The 16,774-nt window shown below is 44.7% G+C and overlaps 1 protein-coding gene across 2 annotated transcripts in view; it reads right to left on the bottom strand.

The window, feature by feature from the left end:
* LOC126475176 (uridine-cytidine kinase-like 1) overlaps positions 1-16,774 on the bottom strand; it is a 136,896-nt gene that overhangs the window by 52,282 nt on the left and 67,840 nt on the right. For both annotated transcript variants that reach the window (XM_050102809.1, XM_050102808.1), the window contains exons 6-7: positions 14,722-14,793; positions 6,840-7,091 (exon numbers count right to left, since the gene is read on the bottom strand). In XM_050102809.1, the coding sequence (XP_049958766.1) occupies positions 6,840-7,091; positions 14,722-14,793 (324 nt within the window). The remainder of the gene's footprint in view (positions 1-6,839; positions 7,092-14,721; positions 14,794-16,774) is intronic.

Here is a 16,774-nt window from a genome sequence, read left to right as displayed (position 1 = left end):
AAGCCACGGGAAGAGGTTTTAAGGCCCGAAGCTTGTTGTCGGTAAGTGCAGCCCAATCGGCATGCCACAGAGATAAGATGCGCCGACAAATCACCCTGCTAAAATCGGACGAAGGGACGCAACAAAAAGCTGTCCGAGGCTGGAGGACCGCAGCCTTGGCCGCGGCATCTGCAGCTTCGTTCCCAGGGATACCGACATGGCCAGGAACCCACATAAAGCTAACTGGAGAACCGACGTCCACCAGCTGCTGAAGAGAGCGTTGGATCCGGTGTACGAAAGGGTGAACCGGGTACGGATCACTGAGGCTCTGGATGGCGCTCAGGGAATCTGAGCAGATGACATAAGCAGAATGTCGGTGGCGGCAGATGTAAAGAACAGCCTGGTAGAGGGCAAAGAGCTCAGCTGTGAAGACAGAACAATGGTCATGGAGCCGGTATTTGAAACTTTGTGCCTCGACAATAAAGGAACACCCGACCCCGTCATTGGTCTTAGAGCCATCTGTATAAATGAATGTCATGTCGATGAACTTTGAACGAAGTTCCAAAAAACGGGAGTGGTAGACCGAACCGGGGGTGACCTCTTTTGGGAGCGAGCGGAGGTCAAGGTGAACGCGGACCGGAGCCTGGAGCCATGGTGGCGTGCGGCTCTCGCCCACTCGAAAGGTTGCAGGGAGTGAGAAATTAAGGTGTTGAAGGAGGCGACGAAAGCGAACTCCAGGGGGTAGCAGGGCAGAGACATACAACCCATATTGACGGTCAAGAGAGTCGTCAAAAAAGGAACGATAAGACGGATGGTCGGGCATTGACAGTAGCCGACAGGCATACCGACAAAGCAGTATATCGCGCCGGTAGGTGAGTGGCAATTCGCCAGCGTCAGCATGAAGACTCTCTACGGGACTGGTATAAAATGCTCCGATCGCAAGTCGTAAACCCCGATGTTGTATGGAGTTGAGGCGGCGTAAGATGGATGGCCGTGCAGAGGAGTATACGAAGCTCCCATAATCCAGCTTGGAGCGGACGATCGACCGATATAGACGAAGTAGGACGGTTCGATCCGCTCCCCACGACAGACCACTGAGAACACGGAGGACATTTAAAGAACGGGTACAACGGGCGGCCAAATAGGACACATGTGGAGACCAGTTAAGTTTCCTGTCAAATGTAAGGCCTAAAAATTTGGTTGTCTCCACGATTGGGAGAGCAACGGGACCGAGTCGTAAGGACGGTGGGAGAAACTCTTTGTAGCGCCAGAAGTTAATACAGACCGTCTTCTCGGCAGAAAAACGGAAGCCATTGGCGACACTCCAGGAGTAAAGACGGTCAAGAGAACGCTGAAGACAGTGCTCCAGGACACGTGTACACTGCGCGCTGCAATAGATGGTAAAATCGTCCACGAAAAGGGAGCCTGATACATCAGCTGGGAGGCAATCCATTATTGGATTGATCGCGATGGCGAAGAGAGCGACGCTCAAGACTGAGCCCTGTGGCACCCCATTCTCCTGGCGAAAGGTGTCGGACAGGACAGAACCCACACGTACCCTGAACTGTCGATCCATTAAAAAGGAACGAATAAAAAGAGGAAGGCGACCGCGAAGGCCCCATGTATGCATGGTGCGGAGAATGCCCGCCTTCCAACAGGTGTCGTAAGCCTTCTCCAAATCAAAGAACACAGCCGCGGTCGGGCGCTTCCGCAAGAAGTTATTCATAATGAAGGTCGACAAGGTAACCAGATGGTCAACAGCAGAGCGGCGCCTACGAAATCCACATTGTACATTGGTAAGTAGGCGTCGAGACTCGAGCAGCCAAACCAATCGCGAGTTAACCATTCGCTCCATCACTTTACAGACACAGCTGGTAAGCGAGATAGGTCGATAACTGGAAGGCAAGTGCTTGTCCTTCCCCGGCTTAGGAATCGGGACAACAATAGACTCGCGCCAGCATGCGGGAACATGTCCCTCAATCCAGATGCGATTATATGTACGAAGAAGAAAACCTTTACCCGCAGGAGAAAGGTTCTTCAGCATCTGAATATGAATAGAATCTGGCCCTGGAGCAGAGGACCGTGATCGGCCAAGTGCGTTTTCGAGTTCCCGCATGGTGAATGGGGCATTATAACTTTCACAATTCGAGGAGCGGAAGTTAGGTGGCCTAGCCTCCTCTGCCTGTTTGCGGGGGAGGAAGGCAGGGTGGTAATGAGCGGAGCTCGAAACCTCTGCGAAAAAGCGGCCGAAGGCATTGGAGACAGCCTCAGGGGCTACAAGGACGTCATTCGCGACCTTCAAGCCAGAAACTGGTGAGTGGACCTTAGTGCCAGATAGCCGGCGCAGGCTACCCCAGACAACAGAAGAAGGAGTAAAACTGTTGAAGGTGCTTGTGAAAGCAGCCCAGCTGGCTTTCTTGCTTTCTTTAATAATACGACGACACTGAGCACGTAATCGTTTATAATTGATACAATTCGCCACTGTAGGGTGGCGTTTAAATGTGCGTAAAGCACGTCGACGAGCACGTAAAGCGTCTCTACATGCCGCGGTCCACCAGGGGACCGGTACGCGACGTGGAGAAGAAGGAGGGTGAGGGATGGAATATTCAGCAGCAGCGAGAATGACTTCCGTGAGGTGTGCGACCTGACGATCGCAGCTTGTAAAGGTTTGATCCTGAAAGGTCGCCCTGGAAGAGAAGAGCCCCCAGTCTGCCTTGGAGATGGTCCAATGAGAGAAGCACGGAGAGGGAGTATGCTGCAGGAGTTGGATAACACACGGGAAGTGGTCGCTCGAATATGTATCAGAAAGTGCATACCACTCAAACCGGCGTGCAAGTTGGGGAGTACATATAGAGAGGTCTAAATGGGAATAGGTGTGAGATGTGTCCGAAAGAAAGGTTGGGGCGCCAGTATTGAGGCAGACAAGATCGAGCTGGTTGAAAAGGTCTGCTAACAAGGAGCCCCTCGGGCAGGATGCTGGAGAGCCCCAAAGGGGATGGTGGGCATTGAAGTCTCCAGTTAACAAAAATGGTGTAGGTAGCTGAGCAATAAGTTGCATCACGTCTGCCCTGGTAACGGCAGATGACGATGGAGTGTAAACGGTACAAAAGGAAAACGTAAAAGTGGGGAGAGTAATGCGGATGGCAACTGCCTGCAGGCCGGTGTGCAACGTGATGGGATCGTAGTAAATATCATCCTGGACCAGCAACATAACCCCTCCATGAGCTGGGATACCTACCACAGGGGGTAGGTCAAAACGCACAGAGGTGTAGTGTGCCAAGGCAATTTGATCGCATGGGCGTAGCTTCGTTTCCTGGAGGGCTACGACGAGCGGACGGTGCAAGCGGAGCAGCAACTTCAAGTCCTCTCGATTGGAGCGAATGCTGCGAATATTCCAGTGAATAAGTGCCATCGTAAGAAAAGGAAGATGAGAGAAGTGGTCACCTCGAAGGCCGCTTAGGGCCTGGCTTCGAGCGAGCACTGCCGCCACTATCAGTAGGCGGACAGTCATCGTCCATGTGGTCTATAGGGTCATCGGCCATCTCGGGAGGATGGCCGGGAGGGGGAGCTTCCTCCGCCAGTGAACGGCCAGATGTACGGCTACCAGCGGTGCGGCCAGGCGAAACAGATGACGGCCTGGGGCGGCAACCGCTGGGTGGCGCAGGAGAAGGAATGCGCCGTGGCGGAGAAGGAGAACTGTGCTTCCTATGCGCCTTTTTGGAAGGACGTGTAGTGGAAGTACCGGTCGAAGGCTGGGAGGTCGAGGTACGGAGGAAGTCTGCACGGGATGGTTCCTTCTTGAAGGCCCGTGCATCTGACTTCGATGTCTTCGTCTTAGCAGAAGCTGAGGAAGGTGCTCGTGTCTGTGGGGTGATGGGAGGAAGAGGAGACGTCGACCGCGCGATCTTAGCACTGGCCGAACGGACGACCGTGGTGCTGAAGGTCAGATCGCATGTCTGGGTTGCTACCTCCCGGGTAGTCCGAGGAGAGGCGAGGACAGTACTGTATTTCCCCGCTGGGAGCAGCGTGGGCTTCCTACTAGCCAATAGCTTGCGAGCAGCCGAGGTGGACACTTTCTCTTTGACCCTAATTTCTTGGATACAGCGTTCTTCCTTATAGACAGGACAGTCGCGGGAGGATGCGGCATGGTCACCCTGACAGTTCACACAACGAGGAGACGGAGGTGGACAGTCACCCTCATGGGCATCCCTGCCACAAGTGACACATTTAGCCGCATTGGAACAAGACTGTCTAGTGTGATTGAAACGCTGACACTGGTAACAGCGCGTAGGTGTCGGGACATAGGGGCGAACAGAAATAACCTCGTAGCCCGCCTTGATGCGCGATGGCAGCTTAACACTATCGAAGGTCAAGAAAATTGTCCGGGTCGGTACAAGGTCATTGTTGACCTTTTTCATGACCCTATGGACAGCCGTCACGCCCTGCTCAGCGAGGAATGATTGAAGCTCCTCGTCAGTCAATCCGTCGAGGGAGCTAGTATACACTACACCACGAGACGAGTTCAAAGTTCGGTGGGCCTCCACCCGGACAGGGAACGTGTACAGGAGGGTGGCCCGAAGCAGTTTTTGTGCCTGAAAGGCACTCTCAGTTTCTAGTAATAAGGTGCCGTTTCGCAACCTGGTACAAGATTTGACAGATCCGGCTATGGCATCTACGCCCTTCTGAATAACGAAAGGGTTGACAGAGGAAAAATCCTTTCCGTCCTCAGTTCGAGAAACTACGAGGAACTGTGGGGCAGGCGGTAGTACTTTTGTCACTGTTGGCTGGTCACGTTTCCGTTTTTGAGTCGAAGTCGAAAGAGATGGAGTAGAATCCATTGCGGAGGAATCCCCCATGATTGCCAGCGTCTCCGATGGCGCGCTCCTTCCTTGTGGGGACCCTCTCAGAGGGCACTCCCGCCTTAGGTGAATGTTTACACCTCAGGTCACACCTCCCGAGAAACAGACGGAGGGACCAATCGGCATGGTCAGAAGGTATCAGCTCAGGCAATCACCCCTCCCCGGGCCTGGCCTTTACCAGGGGGTACGCGCGTGCCTTACATGTCTACCCAGGGCGGGGAATTACGCGTTACCCCGTCACCGGCTACGCGTGCGAACGCGTGGGTCGGCCTTCAGGCACGCACAGGGAGGAAGGAAGAAGAGGAAAAAGAAGAGAGAGAGGGAGAAAGAGGACAGACTGTCTCAAACGCCGAGGCGGAGACCAGAGAAGGCAAGGAGAAGAAGGTAATGAGAAGGCAAGGAGAAGAAGGTAATGAGAAGGCAAGGAGAAGGCAAGGGGAAAAAGGCAATGAGAGGGCATGGAGAAAAAGGCAATGAGAAGGCAAGGAGAAAAAGGCAATGAGAAGGCAAGGAGAAAAAGGCAATGAGAAGGCAAGGAGAAGTCAAGGAAAATGAGTAAGGAAGACAGTGAGGTCGAGAAGAGCAAGGAAAGGAACCAACAAAAGGAAGGAAGAAACGAGAAGTGAAAAAACCAAAAAGACCACGATTATAGGTCGTGGAACCGTCCGTCTCCGGACGCAGGCGCTAACTACCCCCGTGAGGGGGATGGACTCCTTTTAGTCGCCTCTTACGACAGGCAGGAATACCGCGGGCCTATTCTTACCCCCGAACCCGCAGGGGGGATTTCTGCATTTTGCGCATCAGTCCGCAATAAATGAATTGTTGCTGCTGCCATTCCCTTATTTTATGTATTCTTGAAGTTACACAATTAATGTTTCGTTTCCTGCTCTAAAGCCTATAAGGCTTTCAAAAATCTTATTTATTAATTGAGAAGATTCCAATTTAGAACTGAAAATTTGAGTAACTTCTGAATCTACTGAGAGAAAGGGCATTAAACCAGGCACCTAATCCTCAGGGTGCTGTGGGAGGTACCAGCTCAGCTAGCAATAGCGTATTCCCTGCTTAGTCAGGGGCTACCACTATGTGGGTACCTACAACTCTTTAGTTCAACATTTTCTCAACACACAAATTTGTAGAATTATTGTAACATAGCTCTCCGTATGCCAGTAATGCTCAGTGTTGGTTTTCCACATTGTTCCCTTGCGCATTTCAGAAGTTTCTGCTCTCCTCATTAGCACAGCGCTGACAAACTACAATCACTGACAACACAGCAGAATTTGCTCACGTAACTAACTTGATCTGGCACCCTCATGATGAGGGGTGGCCTTTACTGTGATTAGCTACAATAGGAAGCATAATGAGCCGTACCATTAGGTAAGATTCCAGCATAAAAGTTCATGAACTTCTTAACCGTTACTTTGAGTGCAATACAGTTGCTGCTGCTTGACAGAATACAATTCTACAGATACCTGCATGTGAAAAATAAGCATCTGCAATTTATGTTACAACATACACGACCTTTTCACGGTCTTTACATCAGCCTTAGTTTCAGATGTTGCATGATTGTCCAGAGTTTTTTTTAAAAAACACTTTCAAACTGATGATTTGTCACATTAGCAAAATCCAACCTTTCCTTCAATGCAATTCGTTTTCAAAATGTAAAAGGTCTCCTGAATCTTTATGTACATTCACAATCAGACAATTCCTGATATATATTTGAACGTATGTGATACTATTGTCAATGCATTGATTTACAATTGCTTTTTTATGATTTGATATCACACATGCACACACGCACAGAGACAGACAGACAGACAGACAGACAGAGAGAAAATTAATTCTTACTAAGAGAACAAGTTATCTGTGCACTAAAGCTAATCTGCCGAACTTCAATAACTGTACTTAGGTATGGTTCTCACTCCTTTCTGCAACATTGTAACAACAGAAAATTTGACAGTAAGTAGTAGTGCGAATACCAGTAAACAAATATGTTTTACTTACAAGCTGAAGCTGAGTATGGACATGTTGAACTATGAGCTCAATTGCTACTTGGTTGTCACCACCACGAGGAACAATAATATCTGCATGCACCATGGAAGGTGCTATGTAATGGAAGAATGCAGGCTGCACAAGGTTGCAGTACTGCTTAAGAACACCTTCGAGATCACGGCCCCTTTGTGAAATATCCCGACGTAATCGTCGCGCTAACCGAACATCAGCATCAGTATCCACAAAAATTTTCATGTCGAGCAACTGTAAAAGAGATCATGTTAAATGAAAACAATAATTCATGAGACTGTATGATAATAAATTATACTTTATGAATTTGGACATACTTGACAGTTCCTTTCCTTATTTTGTCTTTTTTATAGCAGCATGTTCACTCAAAAGAACTAAAAATTCTTAACATTTTAATGAACAGTAAATTATGGTCCTAGCAGACATGGAAAAGCAATTCTGGCCAAGAACGTTTTGCATGCTATTGCAGATCAGAAGTAGCTCAAATTTTGAACAGGTTGAAGTAAGTAAGAGTTGGACATTCAACCATTTTATTTGGTCATAAGAAATGCTAATCAGAAGCTAGTAATAAACCATTCAACAATTTTTTTTATCACCACAGCACATTTGCTGGCAATGAGTAAGCACAGGAATAACAAGGCAAGTCCTGCATCAACTAATACCAGGCCAAACAACAAAAACACAGTCTGCTGAATTCAATATAAACCATACAACAGTTGTTTGTTTTACTGATCACAGTTCTTATATCTTTGAATTATTCCACATTTTTGAAGTGACAAATTTTACCTTCAGAAAGCATCAAAAGTATCCAGACACCTCCAAAAACATGTTTTTCATATTAGCTGCATTGTGCTGCCACCTACTACCAGGTACTCCATATCAGCAACCTCAGTAGTCATTAGACATAATGAGAGAGCACAATGGAGTGCTCCGCAGAAGTCACAGACTTCAAATGTGGTCAGGTGATTGGGTGTCACTTGTGTCATGCTTCTGTACGTGAGATTTGCACATTCCTAAACATCCCTAGATCCACTGTTTCCGATGTGATAGTGAAGTGGAAACGTGAAGCACAAAAACGTACAAGCCAACCTCATATGATAACTGACAGAGACTACTGACGGTTGAAGAGGATCGTAATGTGTAATGGGCAGACGTTTATCCAGACGATCACACAGGAATTCCAAACTGCATCAGGATCCATTGCAAGTACTATGACAGTTAGGTGGGAAGTGAGAAAACTGATTTTATGGTCGAGCAGCTGCTCATAAGCCACACATCATGTCAGCTAATGTCAAATGATGACTCATCTGGTGTAAGGAGCATAAACATTGGACAACTGAACAGTGGAAAAACTTAGTGTGGACTGACTAATCACGGTACACAATGTGGCGATCCGATTACAGGGTGTGGACATGGAAAATGCCTGGTGAACGTAATCTGCCAGCGTTTGTAGTGCCAACAGTAAAATTTGAAGGTGGTGGTAGTGGTATTATGGTGTGGTCATGTTTTTCATGGAGGGGGCTTGCACTCCTTGTTGTTTTACATACTGCTATCACAGCACAAGCCTACATTGACGTTTTAAGCACCTTTTTGCTTCCCACTGTTGAAGAGCAATTCAGGTATAGCGATTGTATCTTTCAACACAATCAAACACCTGTTCATAATGCACGGCCTGTGGCGCAGTGGTTACACAACAGTAACATCCGTGTAATGGACTGGCCTGCAGTATCCTGACCTGAATCTTGTAGAACACCTTTGGAATGCTTTGGAACGCCGACTTCGTGCCAGCCTCACTGACAGTCATCGGTACCTCTCCTCAGTGCAGCACTCCATGAAAAATGGGCTGCCATTCCCCAAGAAACTTTCCAGCACCTGACTGAATGTATGCCTGCAAGAGTGGAAGCTGTCATCAAGGCTAAGGGTGGGCCAACACCATACTGAATTCCGGCATTACCGATGGAGGGCGCAGGAACTTCTAATTCATTTTCAGCCAGGTGTCTGGATACTTTTGATCACATAGTGTGGCTCTCAGGTACAGTATTGTGGCACGACATGTGAAATAACACAATGTATACAGGTGTGGATGGCAGGATGGGCAAAAGATTGTTTCATTGGGAAATCTGAACAGTGGAACATGCAACCAGTCACAAAATCTACCACCTCTTTGCATTCATGGGGAGTGGGGGAAGCTATTATCTTCGTGAGATTCACATTCATGGATAAAACATAGGGGTTTTCAGACATATTTCATTAACATGTCGTTTTTAGATAATCCATTCAGTAATTTTATTGATGGTATTTAATTCACATGATCAATTTCATCTTTCCACATGCTTGTGGCAGTCACACTTAACCAATAAAGTGAGTATATAAAGTGATCCAAAAGCAATCACAAGGATAATCAATACGCTACTGTAAGCATAAAATTGGTCATTTTTGTGAGTACCCAATATGGAGGGCAAACACACAGCAACCAAAGTTTAAAAAATTAAGTTTTTGAATCACTTTAGGTACTTCAAACTTTCAGCACAAGATCACTGCCAAAAGCACATGTGAAGATGAAATTGTATAATTTGGAATCAGGCAAACAAGTTAAATCCCATCAAGAAAACAGCTGAATGGATTCTCCAATATCTATGTATCGTAGATATTATGAAATTGGTTCACAAGCTAACTCCTATAGAATGTGGGCTACTCTAGCTTTCCTGCAAGCAGTCACAGATGAACCTACAGCTTAACTCTGAATCCATACCAGATTGTGTCATGGCATTTTTAACATATATGCATTACTTTGAAAGATAAAAGTCACATTTTGCATAAGAAAGTTTACATCTGTCAAGGACCAAATATATGAGGAGGACTTCAAGTACAGTAAAACCCCACTTTTACATTCATGGAATCAATGTTTTCCCGTGGGTAATGACATAGTTCCCATCAATTTCCCATGTTCACAATGTTAATTTGCACCCAATTTTGTGTCACCACACTTATATCTTCCCGCAATTTACACTTCATGAATACATTTTCATGGAAAAAACAACTTACGTAACTGATGTTAAATTACAGTGAATGGTGCTAGCCATCAAATAGTATTTACAATTGTTACCACGGCACTCTACCCAGCAGAACTGAACCGGTAAATAGGTAAAAGCCTGAAAAATTCATGCTTTATCTCCTGCTGCTGCTGCTGCCGCCGCCGCCAAGTGCTATTCAGTGTGGTGGCTGATGGGAGTAACTAGGTACATTCGAATAGAGGTATCACGACCAATCTCAACCATTTTCCAACTGTCTCCATTGCGCCTGCGCACCTTCGTAATTATTGTGATCACAAAAATATGTTATTCAAACCATATTTAATGTGTTTCATTGTCTGGCCACTTTAAGCGCTATCAACACATTTGCTCACTCTGAGACATATGTTTTTGGCTTAAACACTGCACCAGTTACGTATTTTTTCATGCTTAGCAACATGCATTCCGAGAATTTAGTAATTGCCGAGTACAAATACTTAAGTATTTTTTCACGATGTTTCACAAACTGAGTGATATTTTGCGTGTGTGGTTTTCTATATAATTCAGGGGCATGGCACCTGATAACCTCAAAATGATGATTACAGTACCACAAAGACACAGAACAACACATAAGCAACCACCACATAAAATACTCATGTAAATATTTGCAGCTGACAACAAGAACAAATTCTCTAAACAATGTCATGCTAAGCATGAAAAAGTACACAACTGATGCAATATTTCATTATCTGCTTACTGAATGACAGTTGCAGGCTTTCCAAAAACATCAATTTTGATGTATTAAGTCAAATGTTTCTACTTGCCAGACAGTTATCAGTTCCAGTTACATTGGAGGTTTTTATTAGATACTAAATTATTATTAGATAATAAACAAGTCTTTGATAAATATTTTGGTTCTTATTATGTACATATATGTCACAAAGTACAAAAATGCAAGGGAGATCCTATATGTAACTTTAAATAGATACAACATTATTTCACACATTTTACATTTACCCGCACTTTACACCATTTTTCTCATCTCTTGAAAAGTGCAAATGTGGGCTTTCACTGTAATAGCATAAAATTCAAAAGTACAAATGTATCTCCCCCCCCCCCCCCCCTATGAACCAGGGACCTTGCCGTTGGTGGGGAGGCTTGCGTGCCTCAGCGATACAGATAGCCGTACCGTAGGTGCAACCACAACGGAGGGGTATCTGTTGAGAGGCCAGACAAACGTGTGGTTCCTGAAGAGGGGCAGCAGCCTTTTCAGTAGTTGCAAGGGCAACAGTCTGGATGATTGACTGATCTGGCCTTGTAACAATAACCAAAACGGCCTTGCTGTGCTGGTACTGCGAACGGCTGAAAGCAAGGGGAATCTACAGCCGTAATTTTTCCCGAGGGCATGCAGCTTTACTGTATGATTACATGATGATGGCGTCCTCTTGGGTAAAATATTCCGGAGGTAAAATAGTCCCCCATTCGGATCTCCGGGCGGGGACTACTCAAGAGGATGTCGTTATCAGGAGAAAGAAAACTGGCGTTCTACGGATCGGAGCGTGGAATGTCAGATCCCTTAATCGGGCAGGTAGGTTAGAAAATTTAAAAAGGGAAATGGATAGGTTGAAGTTAGATATAGTGGGAATTAGTGAAGTTCGGTGGCAGGAGGAACAAGACTTCTGGTCAGGTGACTACAGGGTTATAAACACAAAATCAAATAGGGGTAATGCAGGAGTAGGTTTAATAATGAATAGGAAAATAGGAATGCGGGTAAGCTACTACAAACAGCATAGTGAAAGCATTATTGTGGCCAAGATAGATACGAAGCCCACGCCTACTACAGTAGTACAAGTTTATATGCCAACTAGCTCTGCAGATGACGAAGAAATTGAAGAAATGTATGATGAAATAAAAGAAATTATTCAGATTGTGAAGGGAGACGAAAATTTAATAGTCATGGGTGACTGGAATTCGAGTGTAGGAAAAGGGAGAGAAGGAAACATAGTAGGTGAATATGGATTGGGGGACAGAAATGAAAGAGGAAGCCGCCTGGTAGAATTTTGCACAGAGCACAACATAATCATAACTAACACTTGGTTTAAGAATCATGAAAGAAGGTTGTATACATGGAAGAACCCTGGAGATACTAAAAGGTATCAGATAGATTATATAATGGTAAGACAGAGATTTAGGAACCAGGTTTTAAATTGTAAGACATTTCCAGGGGCAGATGTGGACGCTGACCACAATCTATTGGTTATGACCTGTAGATTAAAACTGAAGAAACTGCAAAAAGGTGGGAATTTAAGGAGATGGGACCTGGATAAACTAAAAGAACCAGAGGTTGTACAGAGATTCAGGGAGAGCATAAGGGAGCAATTGACAGGAATGGGGGAAATAAATACAGTAGAAGAAGAATGGGTAGCTTTGAGGGATGAAGTAGTGAAGGCAGCAGAGGATCAAGTAGGTAAAAAGACGAGGGCTAGTAGAAATCCTTGGGTAACAGAAGAAATATTGAATTTAATTGATGAAAGGAGAAAATATAAAAATGCAGTAAGTGAAACAGGAAAAAAGGAATACAAACGTCTCAAAAATGAGATTGACAGGAAGTGCAAAATGGCTAAGCAGGGATGGCTAGAGGACAAATGTAAGGATGTAGAGGCCTATCTCACTAGGGGTAAGATAGATACTGCCTACAGGAAAATTAAAGAGACCTTTGGAGATAAGAGAACGACTTGTATGAATATCAAGAGCTCAGATGGAAACCCAGTTCTAAGCAAAGAAGGGAAAGCAGAAAGGTGGAAGGAGTATATAGAGGGTCTATACAAGGGCGATGTACTTGAGGACAATATTATGGAAATGGAAGAGGATGTAGATGAAGATGAAATGGGAGATATGATACTGCGTGAAGAGTTTGACAGAGCACTGAAAGACCTGAGTCGAAACAAGGCCCCCGGAGTAGACAATATTCCATTGGAATTACTGACGGCCGTGGGAGAGCCAGTCCTGACAAAACTCTACCATCTGGTGAGCAAGATGTATGAAACAGGCGAAATACCCTCAGACTTCAAGAAGAATGTAATAATTCCAATCCCAAAGAAAGCAGGTGTTGACAGATGTGAAAATTACCGAACTATCAGCTTAATACGTCACAGCTGCAAAATACTAACGCGAATTCTTTACAGACGAATGGAAAAACTAGTAGAAGCGAACCTCGGGGAAGATCAGTTTGGATTCCGTAGAAACACTGGAACACTTGAGGCAATACTGACCTTACGACTTATCTTAGAAGAAAGATTAAGGAAAGGCAAACCTACGTTTCTACCATTTGTAGACTTAGAGAAAGCTTTTGACAATGTTGACTGGAATACTCTCTTTCAAATTCTAAAGGTGGCAGGGGTAAAATACAGGGAGCGAAAGGCTATTTACAATTTGTACAGAAACCAGATGGCAGTTATAAGAGTCGAGGGACATGAAAGGGAAGCAGTGGTTGGGAAGGGAGTAAGACAGGGTTATAGCCTCTCCCCGATGTTGTTCAATCTGTATATTGAGCAAGCAGTAAAGGAAACAAAAGAAAAATTCGGAGTAGGTATTAAAATTCATGGAGAAGAAATAAAAACTTTGAGGTTCGCCGATGACATTGTAATTCTGTCAGAGACAGCAAAGGACTTGGAAGAGCAGTTGAATGGAATGGACAGTGTCTTGAAAGGAGGATATAAGATGAACATCAACAAAAGCAAAACAAGGATAATGGAATGTAGTCTAATTAAGTCGGGTGATGCTGAGGGAATTAGATTAGGAAATGAGGCACTTAAAGTAGTAAAGGAGTTTTGCTATTTGGGGAGCAAAATAACTGATGATGGTCGAAGTAGAGAGTATATAAAATGTAGGCTGGCAATGGCAAGGAAAGCGTTTCTGAAGAAGAGAAATTTGTTAACATCCAGTATAGATTTAAGTGTCAGGAAGTCATTTCTGAAAGTATTCGTATGGAGTGTAGCCATGTATGGAAGTGAAACATGGACGATAAATAGTTTGGACAAGAAGAGAATAGAAGCTTCCAAAATGTGGTGCTACAGAAGAATGCTGAAGATTAGATGGGTATATCACATAACTAATGAGGAAGTATTGAATAGGATTGGGGAGAAGAGAAGTTTGTGGCACAACTTGACCAGAAGAAGGGATCGGTTGGTAGGACATGTTCTGAGGCATCAAGGGATCACCAATTTAGTATTGGAGGGCAGCGTGGAGGGTAAAAATCGTAGAGGGAGACCAAGAGATGAATACACTAAGCAGATTCAGAAGGATGTAGGTTGCAGTAGGTACTGGGAGATGAAAAAGCTTGCACAGGATAGAGTAGTATGGAGAGCTGCATCAAACCAGTCTCAGGACTGAAGACCACAACAACAACAACAACAAATGTATCTCATGAACTAGATATCATCCACAACTGCCCATTGTACAGAAGGGAGGAACAACTGAATAGAACTAACAATAAGTAATATTACGGACATCATACTTCCAGTTAAATTATTCCCATTGTTATGCCCCCAATGCAATGACGTAAAATCACAATGCAGTTTAGTATTGGTATATCTGTATATTCCATCATACAAGCACAGAATGCATCAAAAGTACATACAAAATCAAAATTCTACAAATTTTTCTGTGGTAAATTCACATAACACACATATAAAAGAGAAATTTGTCTTCCTCTAAACCCTACAAAATTACTAAATAATGAAGTGCACAGATAGTTCATATGGTAATGTATTACTATTGCATTATTCAAAATCTCACAGATGACAAAAGTGGAACAAAAAATATGAAATACAATAGCAATGTAAAACACTAACCTTCAAAACTTCTGCATTGTAGAATGTTAAAATTCCTTCAAATATGATCACATTTGCACCATACATTGTTTTCTGCAACAAAAGTAAAAAAGAATTTAAAACATGAATATTGCTATACTACTGCTAAATCAAAATGGTTACCTCTAAAATAGGAAATAGGGTGCAGCAGAAAATGAGACAAACCACACTGAAAAGCAATTAAAACAGAGGGCTGAGTCACCTGGTCAAGGTGGTAGGGGTGAGGGTCCCCAAACACAGCATGCAGCTTGAGACACCCTAATTCCAAATATCTCGGCACTGCCCCAAATTTAGCTTAAATTATATCCAAAAATAAAAACCACTTTTACATGAAAACTGATGTCCAGCTCAACTGTCCATGAACTGAATGTTAGTATTTGAGGCAAAGTAGTCTGAAGGCCATGCTCTGCATGGAGGGCCACAAGAAGTGGGCACTCCACCAGTATCTGAGCTACTGCCTGTGCAGCTCCACAACTACAATGTGGAGATGGCCCGTTATGTAAAACATTATGTAAAATATAACTGTGGGTTAGCCTGATAAGAACAATGTAGAGGTGACATAGGTCAATGAATTCCTTCCAGGAGGAACAGAAGGATGAGCACATGCAGCAGTAGTCTCCTTGATAGCACAGAGTTCGTTAAAGGGGGCATTAGCCAACAACATGTCATTTCATCTCTGAGTGAGCAGAGGTCTTTTATTGCACCGTCAATCTGCACCTCGTACCAGTGAAGCACGTGTGGTGTGAGTATCACTCCTCCATTCAAATGGTCAGCCAATTCATTCCCTGCAATACCTACATGACTCCGTGCGCATGGAGACAAGTGAATAGTCATTATGACTAAGTTCTGCAAGAAGGTCTTTAATAGCAGATACCCCTGGGGAATAACATTTTCACCAGCCAACGGCCTGAAGAGTGGTCACTGAACTACTACATATTAAATTGCAGTCAACAGATGTTTATTAAATAAAGTGTAGGGCTCTCTTAATGAGAATCAGCTCCACTGTAAAGAAACAAGACCCTGGTAACTGACAGTGTCACTGACCAACAGGGGATATAAAAGCATATCCTGTCTCATTCGTGGTTTTTGATCCATGTGTGTAAAAGATGGTACCATACTGAAATTCCTGAAGAATTGATGGTTACAAATGCCAAAACATCATTGAGGGCAACAGACTTCAAGACCTTGATATAAAGTGTCCAATTCATGGCTACGGCAACAACCTTGGTGAGAGAAGGGGTAGGAGGGTTGCACAAGGAAACATTGGGAGTACATTCCCAGGAGGAGAGGTGGATATACTGGCAGAGGTACCACATATGTAAAAAGGGGATACATTGGATGATCAGGAAATTGTCAAATGGCAATTGCACAGGAGACTAACATGGTGCCACTGGAACTGAAAGGGAAGATTCCAGCTTCAGCAAGGATGATATTCATGGTACAAGCCCACAAAGCACCAGTGGTCAGTCTCATGCTACAAAGATGGAGTGGGTCTAACTACTTCAGAGTCGAGGATGCTACTGAGGCACAAACCTGGCAGCCATACTAAAGCCATGATGAGACCAGGACCCGGTGAATAAGGAGAAGAGCAGCACAATCTGCACCCCAAGAGGTTTGAGAGTGGAACACAAGGGTACTAAGCTTCCACAGGCAACTAGTCTTTAGCTGACAAATATGGGGAAACTAACGGAGCATTTTGTTGAAAAGAAGGCCCAAAAGTGAGATTCTGCAACACCTTTCCTTCCAAGTGCTGGGTACCCATGTACAAGTCTGGGTCAAGATGGATGGTGGTCAAATGCCAGAAATGCATGACCCGCAATTTTTCAGGGAACCGTGGGAAAGGGTCCATACAGGGGTCTGTCAGAGGGCACCTTGGAGGTGGTGTTTAGCTGAGGTTAATGAGTGGGAGTTGTACCAAATGCAAAAATCATTGGGATATTGTGCAGGGGTTATCAGCAGTCCAACAGAGATACTAGCCCACTGATGGTGATGAAGAGAGTGACTCAAGACAGAGTGCTCTGAGACCTGTGGAGAG

This window comes from Schistocerca serialis, chromosome 4, assembly GCF_023864345.2.
Source record: "Schistocerca serialis cubense isolate TAMUIC-IGC-003099 chromosome 4, iqSchSeri2.2, whole genome shotgun sequence".
NCBI lineage: Eukaryota > Metazoa > Arthropoda > Insecta > Orthoptera > Acrididae > Schistocerca > Schistocerca serialis.
The sequence above is the reverse complement of the archived record's forward strand: the minus strand, read 5'-3'. Positions and strand labels throughout refer to the sequence as shown.